The 12,319-nt window shown below is 42.5% G+C and overlaps 1 protein-coding gene across 1 annotated transcript; it reads right to left on the bottom strand.

Annotated features, from left to right (window-relative positions):
- Positions 1-7,592: 7,592 nt before the first annotated feature.
- Positions 7,593-8,700, bottom strand: LOC115572396 (somatostatin-1A-like). Its single transcript, XM_030402414.1, has 2 exons — positions 8,378-8,700; positions 7,593-7,924 (listed from the first exon to the last, which is right to left on the bottom strand). Exons 1-2 carry the CDS (start codon positions 8,579-8,581, stop codon positions 7,733-7,735), a joined length of 396 nt encoding a protein of 131 aa, XP_030258274.1. The 5' UTR covers positions 8,582-8,700; the 3' UTR covers positions 7,593-7,732.
- Between the last annotated feature and the right edge of the window lie 3,619 nt (positions 8,701-12,319).

Here is a 12,319-nt window from a genome sequence, read left to right on the forward strand (position 1 = left end):
TTGGGCCCTCTGATGTAGTAAGTTAGGTCAAGACATCCTCCTCTGTGTACAGGTCAGGGCTTAAAGTCCAATTAGCAACTTGAAACACAAGAATGGAGTTGGAGATGAGAGACGACTAATCTCTGTAAACACATATTGATTATAAATACAGATAAATCAAAGCTGCTGTGAGCTTTGTCGGCAATTTAGCCAACTTCCTGTCTGTTCTGTCTCCCTTCTCTCTGGATCACCACACTTGCACTTTCTAGCCAGCTCTATTTGCATTTCCTTTGACCAAGTTCTTTCCATCGCTTGGCCTGTTTGTTAGTATAAGCTGCCATCGGGAGAGATGGAATAGGTAGCTTTCTCTGTTCTGCCATTGCCCGGAGGTGCAGAGATGGGTTACTGACCAAACACTCACATGAAATATAAAGCTATTTAATAAGAAAGTAATGCTTAAAGCCGCTTCAAATTAAAGCTAATACAAAGCTAAATTGTGTCAAACAATTAGCAGATGGGTTCTGAATTTACATTACATTTACAACACTACATTTCTTACATTTCAAATTGTTTTCCCTTGTATGCATATTCTGCTGTTTGAAGAGACTCAGGTGGAAGCGTTTTGCTTGTTCATCCAGCTGATGTTTCTATGCTTTCTCAGGATAAGTGAAAATAAACCAGAGGGGATTTGGGGATCACTAAAGTAATAAAGAAAAGTAATCCTCTCATGAAATTCCAAATACCATTCTATGGCATCCAATAGTTGTCAAGAGATGTTATCAATGACATTAATTTTTAATCTGCTGGAGCTACAAGAGGAAAAATAAGGGGACCAAAGTCGGTAGGATTCATCCTTTGGGGAACAGGAATGTTTGCACAAAGGTTCACGGTAATCCATGGTAAGCTTTTTCAGTCTGGTCCAGACTTGCAATCGCCGCTAGCATGGCTGAAAAAAACAAAAAACCTGCACCTCACACTGATGTCTAATCCCAATCAATATTCCGTCCTGTTCACAGCATCCGCCTCTGTAATTAACTTCCATTAAGATACACAAACAAATCAAGGCCAGCTATTCAGACTCCCGGGGGAAGTTTGAGTCTAAACAGGGTCATCTGTTCAGAAACACATAGGAAGGGCAAGAGCTGCAATCAGCTTGACGACTGCTCCTCTCCACTCCTCACCTCCCACCTCAGCTACAGCTGTGGCTGTGACCTCTGCTACACCTCTGCCCTCCACCTGTCCTCCATCACCTTCCCCTCCTCTTCCTCCTGTGTGGAAGAGGCAACACTGGACTCCATGGCTGTATTGAAATCTTGCCAGGAGTGCAGATGGACTTAAATGTTCATTAAAACATAATATTGTTGTGAAGTATTACTTTACTCACATGTATTATTCAAATATATTAGGATTAGGATCAGCATACTAAAATATAGATGTACAGCAAGATTAACTTTGGAAAAGTTGAACTTTTTCAGTGGTAATTGTTCTTCTCTGTCATTGTTTGATAAGTTAAATGACAGTAAGAAAGTGTTTTACATATTTACAGACTTGGACAAGAACATGGCAGCTTCAAAACAAGAGTGACAAATGATTTAGTGTTACGTTTATCTCAACGCAAAGCAACCTTTATCAAGACTAAAACCTGAGCAACCTTCTCCAGTAACACTGTTTATAAGGTAACTCGAGACAATCCAAATGATGTGTACAACGTACGCCTAAATCAAAATGTCCTTCAAACCTTTCAAAGATGGAACCAGACGATCGCGTATGGCCATCAATCATTTGAGCCAACAAGCTTGCTACTGCACAAAGCTTCAGGGCAAACTGGACACACAGGAAAACTCAGGGAAGAGTTTCAGGGAAAAAAGTTTAAAAACATTTCTTAACCTTTATGCAAAACACATGAGACACAGAATATATTAAACACATGTCAGTAAAGAAAAGACATTATTGGCATTTCATGCATGGCAATTGTATTGGAATAAAACAAGTATTACATCTGATATTTCAGTGCAAACCATTCAAAGTGGCCATTTTAATGTGAGTTTGGTGAATGACGTCTCCTCTGATAATTTAACTGATCTGAGGGTAAAAAAAAGAATTTTTGATGTCCCTGTACCTTTAAGGGATCACCAAAGTTATAATAAATCATCCAGAGGGTAGACATTCATTTCTGTACCGGATTTCATGGCAATCCATCTGACAGCTCCTGAAATGCTGGAGAGAAAGCTCAGGGGCTGACCAGAGTCAGTAGGAACTTTTTCTGTGTGGTCTGTAATTTCATCTTAATCCGGTTTAATAGTCTGGACCAAAGTGGTGGACTAATTTACAGACATGCATCACCATCCCGCTCGCTGCTGGCTAAAAACAACTTGCCCGATATTTGCCGTGGATATTCATGAATGGTTTATCTTTTACTGTCTTGTTACTGGGCCTAAATTTCCACATACACACAAGAAATATGAGCATCTAAGACTGCTGAGGCATTTAATGAGCACAGTTCATGCCCCCCCTCACCTCAGAGACGATGAACTGTTTCCATTTTGGACACACCATGAGCTCCTTCCTGTGCCACCCTCAGGTCAGAATATCAGGTTTGTATACAAGATATCTCCCATCTCACTGAGATAAAGGAGCTGTGAAATTTGATTATCCCAGCAGGGTTTCCCGTGAATACTGCGAACACTCTGTGCACCTGATATAAATCCATTTGATACTTTAATCTCTTAAATTGTTCATTAAGCAGACAAAACAGATGGCGGCTTTAAAAAAAACGACAATAAATTAGTTTTGACTGCTTAAGCACCGGCCTGTGTTTTTTTTCCAAAAGTCTCATCCCATGGTGATTTCATTCCTCTACTTTTTTCTTCAAAACCACCTGTGTTAAAATGTGGCAGATTTGTGGCAGGAGACTGAATGGATTTCATTGCATTTTAAAAGGTCTCAGCTGGCACACTTAACAACATCTCTGCAAGACTAAAATCCCTTTGCCAGGATTATTTCAAATGCTGCTCAGTGTCATAGGCAGTGGCACACTTGGTGTTTGAAGGGCAGGGGCATTAAAAAGACACATTTATGGAGAAAACAAATCCTGGTTAATAAATAAATATCATGTGATTATAACTACAGTGTTTCTATGGTAGGAAAGTTTGGAGGCCAACTCATTTTCAAGCATGTGGTGCAGAATATGCTGTACTGAATTGTGTTTTGTTCACTGAAAGGGCCACCCTAGAGGGCCCTTTATCACATTTTGCCACTGGAAGGGCCACCCTAGAGGGCACTTTATTTCATGTTTTCCACTGGAAGGCCACCCTAGAGGGCACTTTATCCCATTTCATCCACTGTAAGGCCACCCTAGAGAGCACTTTATCACATTTCATCCACTGGAAGGCCACCCTAGAGAGCTTCTTATTACATTTCATCCACTGGAAGGCCACACCAGAGGGCATTTTATCACATTTCATCCACTGGAAGGCAACCCTAGAGAGCACTTTATCACATTTCATCCACTGGAAGGCCACCCTAGAGGGCACTTTATCACATTTCATCCACTGGAGGGCCACCTTAGAGAGCACTTTATTACATTTAATCCACTGTAAGGCCACCCTAGAGAGCTCCTTATCACATTTCATCCACTGGAAGGCCACACCAGAGGGCATTTTATCACATTTCATCCACTGGAAGGCCACCCTAGAGAGCACTTTATCACATTTCATCCGCTGGAAGGCCACCCTAGAGGGCACTTTATCACATTTCATCCACTGGAGGGCCACCCTAGAGAGCACTTTATCACATTTCATCCACTGTTAGGCCACCCTAGAGGGCACTTTATCACATTTCATCCACTGGAGGGCCACCCTAGAGAGCACTTTATCACATTTAATCCACTGGAAGGCCACCCTAGAGAGCACTTTATCACATTTAATCCACTGAAAGGCCACCCATATCAGGGGCGGTTCTGGGGGGGGGGCAACAGGGGCCAGTGAGTCTGCATCAGTAATACAATGACAGATTTCCTGCAATGATTTTGTTCTGAAGGGAAAGGCAGAAATAAAGTGTCTCAGCAGTTTACTACCCAATCAATATTGCTGAAATTGTAAACACTGCTTTGTCTGAATGAAGGATTTATCTTTTTTTCCGGGTTGTATGTGCCCCCTAACAAAAAAGCCTGCCCCAACCTGGCCCCCCTATCAAAACTGGTCTAGAACCGCCACTGCACACTAGAGAGCACGTTATCCCATCTCGTCCACTGGAAGGACACCTACAAAGCAATTTATCACTTATTTCCACTGGAAGGCCACCTTAGAGGGCACTTTTTCTCATTTCGTCCACTGGGGGGCCCAGAGAGCTCCTTATCACATTTTGTCCATAGGAAGGGCAACCTAGAGGGCACATTATCACATTTTGTCCCCTGGAATGGAACTCTAGAAGGGACTTTACCACATCTCATCCACTGGAAGGCCACCCGAGAGGGCATTTTTTTTTATCAACCATAGGGGCACCCCACCCCACCAGCCCCCACCAGTGGCCATTAGTGTCATGAGTTACAATGTCTGAGCTCTCACAAAATCATAAACGTTATTTGAGCTGTGCACAACACCAAAAGTCCTTCAATAAGTATAACATTTGGATGGAGAACTTTTGGGCTTTTGCTAACAGCTAGGTCAACAACTCTATTTATGGCCTCTACAGTTATTTATACTCACCTGCACATGACTTTGTTTGCCTTTTGCAGACTCACGAGCGCACAGAGTGAAACATGTTCCCCATCTTCTATCCCAGGCATCTTTCCTTCCCTCTCCGTCTACCTCTTATTTGTCCTGTTGTTTTTGATACGGGCCTGCGCCACTGGGACTCTGCTTGTTTCTCTTTTCTCGTCCTCCCAGGGAGAGGATGAGGGAACTCCTACTCAGAAGTGGGGCGTTCAGCTCTACTCATTAAAAATAATTGGTCTCTGTTCAATTAAGGCTCAGTGATGCTCCTTTGATCTATCAGGCTCCGAGTTTTTTTTTTAATCTTTGTCTTCTACATCCAAATCCACTGCTCAGAGTTGGCAGAAGTATTGAATAATTGGTTCTAATGTGCTTACTTCCGTAAAGTTGGTAGAGAGGGAGCTTGGAAGTGATTATAAATGAATGAAAGGAGTTCTGATGGTTAAAGAGTTAAAGAGATTGAGCTCAACCCTCTAAGATCTGCCATGGCATACTTGTCCCACGATGATAAAAAGCAGATCATTTTACCTTCTCTCTGCAACACTTTGTCCGCGATTTGCTGCTTTTGGCTTCTCCACTGCCGGCAAAACCAATCCATTGGAGACACAAGACACACAAGCGTCCATGCACAGTGCACACACACTCGCCCACACACACACACACACACACACACACACCGTAATCCCACTCACCCAGCCGCCCGCCCACACACCCACTCACCCACTCACCCACTCTGTATTTGTTACCCTCGTGCACCTCTTATTGAAGAAGCTCTGCAGTATGAGCATGTTAATGCGCTGGCAGTGGTTCCTGTTACCGAGTGAAGCTGTTCTGTTGAATCCCAATAGCCCAGGGACAGAAAGGATACTAAGCCAAGCCTCGACTGCAGTTATGCTCCAACACTCGCTACTTTAATAATTTTTCTCTCTCAGCCACTCTGCACATCCTCGCTTCCTCTACTTTCTCACTTTACTTAATCTCTATTCCCTCTCCTCCTCTCTACCTAATTTGATACATTTCTCCTCAGTCTTCTTTGCCCTGCGCCCTATACATCTACTACCTTTTTCCTTAATATGTTCTACCTACAGTCGTCTAATTGCAGTTAATGAGTCCGTGCAATTCTCGCTGAATTTATCTTAAACGCCTACATGCATGCATAATACATACATGCATGAAGATCGATGCATTTCCTTTTACCGGAAAGGCCTCCAGGACGTACACTCTGCTGCCGAGCCGCCTAAGTGCACGCTCGTCGGTGCAATAACGTGTGACGTTACAAAGGAATATGTGGTGCACACCAGCGCATGCATGAAAGATCTTTTGTCTCATTGCAGATTGCACGTGTAGCGCTTAAATAAGAGAACATATGCCTTTAATCATTGGAGTAACAACTGGAGGAAACATCAGAGACAAGAGGAACGGATGTCTGTAATTTTGTTGGTTTATTGCTTTGCCAGTCGACCGCAGAGACCACTTGGCAACATCAGACACACTGCAGACGTTTTATTACATTTAAAGTCTATCTGGATTCAACAGAGAGAAGAACAGCCTCCTCTGCTGGAGTGAAAATTATGTGACAAAGAGGGGCTCGAACAGTGCAGGAGGAAACACACTGAGGTGTTCGAAGAACGAATGCGAGTGATTTCGACTGAAAAATAACAGAATATATCAAGAACAAGACTTGTTTCGTCGGGCCGGTGGAGTTTTACAGATCCCCCGCGGGACTCTGTTGACTTTGTGTCTTTGACGAGCACAATGTGCAGCAGCTCTTCTCGTTGCAACTGCTGATTCACCGATCATTGCATATTCAGATGGTTGTGAACACCTCCGACAGACTGCCAGGTGTACTGTAAATAATGCAGACATGCAGCATCAGCAGAGTCAACAGGTGCTCCACAGACGGCAAGAATGGAAAGTGGCTGTCGGTTACAGCTTCGAGTTGCTCCACAGTCCAGTGTGTTTGGACTCATCACGCTAAACTGGTGAAATAAAACATGAATGTTAAAGCTGCTGTGAGTGTGATTTTCTCATTAAAGAAAATAATGCAATTTATGCAATTTATAATGCAATTTTTAATGTCTTTTAAATGAAATGTTTGTCTTTTAATGTAATTTGTGTGTGCCTGTAAAGCACTTTGAGTTGCCTTGTGTCTGAATTGTGCTATACAAATAAACTTGCCTTGCCTTGCCTAAAGAATCAAAGTGTTAAATATTGCTAAAATAAGAAAGTCATGCTCAAGTAGCGAGGTAGAGAGGACGGAGGGGACTGCTAACTACAAAATGGACAGGAAGTTAGCTTAAGCAATGACAGCGCTCACAGCAGCTTTAAGATTTTTCTTTAAAACGAGACAATACTCTCGTTACCGTTCAGCTGCCTTTGAATGAAACATTTCTCATTTATAAGCAGAGGGGTTTGTTAAAAATCATTCCTAAAGTTAGCCTGTCTCGCTTTAAGATAATAAACGGATGCCAACAAGCTAGATCCACGCACAAGCAGCCTTGCTTATCGTGTCAAAGAAGATGGGCATTAAAAGTTGGGTATATTCAATTGAAATGCTGTAAATAGTATGTGAATAATGCATCAATACTGAGTCAGTGCCATGTGTTTAAAACAATGTGATATCCACATTTTTCTGTGACTTTTTCTGTATAAGAATACAATTTGATGAAGAAAAACATTACCCTGCCTTTTTTTGTATATGTCATGGTATTGAAGGCTTTTTTATACCATTGTTGCATCAAAGTTCACAATTCATCGTGAGAACTTTAGTACGTAGTCATTATTTACATTCATACATAGCTGCAGCGGTGTGCCACTATTTCTATATTCACAGGCAACACATCAAAGATGCCAAAATGTTCTTTAGAAATTAACAAAATAAATGAATATCCAATGTCGAGGTGGGTGTTAACAGCGTGAAGCAGTTGTTTATTTTATCACAAGACAGAGTGTGGTTGAAAACAATTGTGTGTGACATTAAAGCAACAAGTTAAAGGGGATGTCCAAATCAATCTTGAGCTTATCAATTAAAAAAAAAAAAGTTAGCAGGCAGTCAGGGTTTTCCAGTAGAAGACTCTACAGCCGGCCTTGCGAGTATAAGCCCTCACGCCACCTACTCCACGTCGATTCTTCTCCCGGGTGTCTGTCTCTGCAGGCTCCTGGGGGATTACTCCATTTTCGGATTTGAGGAGTTTATAAAGCATGTCTGTAAAGCTCTGTTTCCTTGTCGATTCCTACGGAGGAAAAATAATGGCATTGTGTAAATGTTGAAGAATCAATCAAATCTGACATGCACTTCAAGGAAAAGATCATTTCCACCATATGTACATCAGTATAGGTTTGTCAGGACTTTTGCATTTGTAGCTCGAAGCCGGAAAGAGAAATTCAAAGTTGTTTTTTCCCCTCCAGTCTCTCATCTGCAATTTCAAGGCGCTGCGGCTGTGGGGATAATCAAATGACAGATATCTGGGCAGGTAGCTCTGACAGCATCCAGAATGACTCACTGAGAATAAAATTACACTTCCAACAGATCAAGATCAATAAAATGTCTGTGCACAAACAGCAACAAACTTTATAAATTGATAAGCCGCAGGCAGGACATTCAATCGAGGCAGGGATCCGGGGGCGGGGACGACAACAAACATGAATAAAGAGCAGAGACTCAGGTACAATAAAGACATCTTTACCTGCTGTACGTTTCGTAGTTTGTCGAGCCATGACAACGAGCCTGGCTGAATCTGGAGGTCTTTGAATTCCTGCTCCGTCTCTGTGTTTTCCGCGACACATGATGCGAAACACAAAAGTGCCAGAATGCACAAGACACAGGCCATCGTTAGTTGGGAAATCGTGCTCGTTGAGAGAGGATTCTTCGTGGTGAGAAACAACAACATCCACCGCTGATGTGCGCCCTAATTGTACAGCACAGTGGCACGACTGTTTTTAAAGTGGCACCTGGGCCAATAAAAGGAAGGAGGAGTGTGGGAGTTGTTTGCGTAAAGACCATCTTCAATTTTGTGTTTGCCCCCATTTAGTCACTGAAGCATGTACTGTGTAATTTACAGCAGTCATTAGGAGGGAGACAAAAGGTCTAAATAAGGACATTTTCACCCCCCTCCCTGACTTTTTTCCGGGTGATTGTCATCATTTACATAAACGCACTGCAATCTGGTTGAAGGTAAGGTCGTCCTGATGCTGTCATTGCAGTACCGTGTAAATGTGAGCAATCCCCTCCGTCTCCTTGTTTAAAAGCAAATTCTTGTAAGCTAAGTGCGATGTGCACTCATGCAAAATAAAACATTAATGACGCGGACATGGGGGGGAAACAATGATTTCATTAACCCCCCTGCGCCGTAAACGTGTGTCGACGGGCACCGCGGAGACATTGGGATATCCAGAGGCCATAAAGGTCAACTTATCATTTGTTACACCCCTGTGAGTTTGTTCTGCGCATCTCTTTAATGAGATTTCTGCTCTGTTTAACTTAACAGTTCTGCTGCGTCTCAATGAAGCCATTATTTGTCACAGCTTATAATGATTTTGTAATGGAACATGCTGCAAATATGCAATTACGTTATGCGGACTGAAAAAATGTGGCGGCCCACACTTTCAAAGAAGTCATCCTGTATTGACGTTTCAGGGTTACGAGGTTAAAGCGTTTCTCAATTCAGATGGATCGTGAAGGCAAGGTGGGTTAAAAGACTTGATTCAGTTGTGAATGAAACTGTAAAATGAAGGACGATGGGAAAACAGACGTACGACCAGTAACATTTACTCCTATGACAGCTAAACTTACTGCAAGGAACTTTTAACAGGCCATAAAAAAGTCTCAGTTTAATACTGATGCCTACATACGCCAACAAGACAGTGGCGGTTCTAGACCAGTTTTAATAGGGGGGCCAGGTTGGGCCGGCTTTTTTGTTAGGGGGCACATACAACCCGGAAAAAAGGATAAATCCCTAATTCAGGCAAAGCAGTGTTTACAATTTCAGCAATATTGATTGGGTAGTAAACTGCTGAGACACTTTATTTCTGCCTTTCCCTTCAGAACAAAATTATTGCAAGAAATCTGTCATTGTATTATTAATGCAGACTCCCTGTCAGGGGGGCCACAGGGGGGTCCAGACTCAGAGTTACGGGGGCACTGGCCCCTGTTGGCCCCCCCCCCTAGAACCGCCCCTGCAACAAGACCATCAGCAAAGACCGATCATTGCTATACAGTTATTACTGTCAATATTTATTCCTGTCACTGGGTCCGAGTTTGAAAATGAAAACTGTTTTCATAACGTGCTGGTCTCTCTGTAGTCTGGTGGCCACGGATACGTCTGTTATCATCAGAAGGCAACAGAGCAACTGTCTTGTAACAATTTTGCTAACAAGCTATATCTAGCTGTCGGCTTTACATCTGTACTGCATCCGAGCAACTGTACCTGCCTGATAACTGTGGGATTATGTATAATCTAGGTTAATGAACGCTAAGATTACTGAAACACAGTTAGCTCTTTTTCACCATCATCATAATACAGTTAAGAATCTTTCATAGCCACAAACACAAACATTGCAAGGTTATAAAGCGAAGTGATCGTTCTGTATGGCAGCAGATAATTCTGTATCTTTTGCCAGGCAGCAGGGTGAACAGACCGTGGCTGAGGAGGATGATGTCTTTATAGTATCCTTTGGGCTCTGTGTAGACAGCTGTCTTCACAGGTATCACTGATGCACTGTAGATGGGTACTGATGATGTTCTGGGCGGTTTTTATGACCCACTGTGGAGCCCCCCTGTCCTGGCCCGTGCACAAACCATGCCAGTTTCTGCTCCCCTGCAAAAATTAACCAGAATATGGCTCCTTGAATTAAGAAGTAGAGCCCTTTCTGTGTTTTCTTAACCAAACACATACATTACCTTATTGCTATGCAGCCTGCCAAACAAACCAAACCAAACCAGATCGTTTACTTTTGTCCACAGGGGCGGCCAGAATCAACAAAAAAAAAAGTGAGAGTGAGAGATCCCCTTAGCTGCTTTGATAAAGTCTTTCCAAGTGATATACTGGCAACCAAGGTCAATAATAGAAAAAGTATTATCTTATCAAGGTGCATCTTAAGTCTCTAAAGAATTAGCCTTAAATGCGAGACGACAACATCTAATCCTTTCCTACATTAAGACAAATGTAAGTGATTTTTTTCCTCGACACACACTGGACATAAAAATGAATAAATAACTCTGAACCAGAACGAGTCCAACAGGCAGTTTCTCTACAGTTTCTATGGAAATCACCTCGCAAACTATGAAGTGTTCATTAATGGGAAGTTATTGACTTCACCTGCCGTCATTTCAGGATTAAGATCTGACCTTGGAGAAAAATACTGCTACTACTAGGTTTCAATAGCATACATTTTTTCACAATGTACAGTCTGTCACACATGAAGCTATCCTGTAAAAAAAAAAATGTCTTCTAGTCCATGTGTGTGGGGAACACTGAAAGGACACGTGTCCTTCGCACACAGGAGACGACCTTGAAGTGCTTCAACCTTTCAACAAATCGCCATTCTAACCCAATTAGAGAGGTGTAGAAGCCTAATACAGCTGCCTAAACAATTAGTAAGTGCACTGTCGGGAGTAGAATAATCTTGTTAAGAAGGCTACTGAGAGCACTTTACAGCAAGAGTGTTTCTATCCATGCTGACAACTGTCTGTGCCAGGCCATGTCAGACCTATTTAATTCAAGGTGGCATTCAAGGAGCGGCAGCTTGTTCTACCGGGCCTTGCAGATGTGTGGGAACAATGATGAGCTGAGATTCTGCTCCAAAAACGTCAAAAAATTAATTAGATAATCGGCGCTACTTCATCGCAGGTTTTTAATTCACACAAAGAGGGTTCAGCTCCTCTTCAGCTGTTACTTGTGTTATGTGCCGTTTTCTTACATAAGCATACGAGGCTGTTTGTTATTTTAGACTCCGAGAAATCGATACCTGGGAATATCTGCGTGCCAGGAAGCAACAGTATGTGGAAATACGGTGTTGTTTAAGGACATTATTGGGCCCTTTTGCATCTGGTTATGTGGGGAGTTTGCATCTATTGATCAATGGCAGATTTGGATGGGTGAGCTTGAATGACTGTCCCTCGGGGGCGGGCGGGATACTGCTTACTGATTATCCGAGAGAATAATGGAGAGGGATAAGGTGCCGGAATAAAAAAGAGGTATGGGGCCATTCTGCATCTAAATTGTTTATTTATCCATCCTCAAACAACACACGTGGAATCTTTGGGCAGATTAACATAACATAAAAAACAACCATTATTTCACTTGATTTGTGTTTTATTTTCATATTGCCACCCCCAAATGACACACCAAAAAAGAATCATTCCAAAATGTACTGTTTACTCTCGGGATCCTAAATGCGCATTTTCTGTCCCGAAGCCACAGAGGCAGCAGAAGCAGCAGCAGTTTGATTGCAGCGTTGCCTTTCATTTAGAAAGTTAATGTCGAAGTGGATTGGAAAAAACTTGCAGGCAGTGTGACTCATAATACGCGAGCTTCTTCCATGCACCATTAAACATCAAAGAAATGCTTTTTACAGCGAGTGGCACAAGTGACGCACGATATTTGCGGGTGAAAACACGACAACATAAC

The sequence above is a fragment of the Sparus aurata genome, chromosome 21 (assembly GCF_900880675.1).
Source record: "Sparus aurata chromosome 21, fSpaAur1.1, whole genome shotgun sequence".
NCBI classification, from domain to species: Eukaryota; Metazoa; Chordata; class Actinopteri; order Spariformes; family Sparidae; genus Sparus; species Sparus aurata.

Coding starts and splice junctions, on each gene's coding strand:
- LOC115572396 (XM_030402414.1), bottom strand. CDS start 8,581: ATGTTGTTGTTTCTCACCACGAAGAATCCTCTCTCAACGAGCACGATT. Junction 7,925..8,377: donor AACTACGAAACGTACAGCAG/GTAAAGATGTCT, acceptor TTTCCTCCGTAG/GAATCGACAAGGAAACAGAG.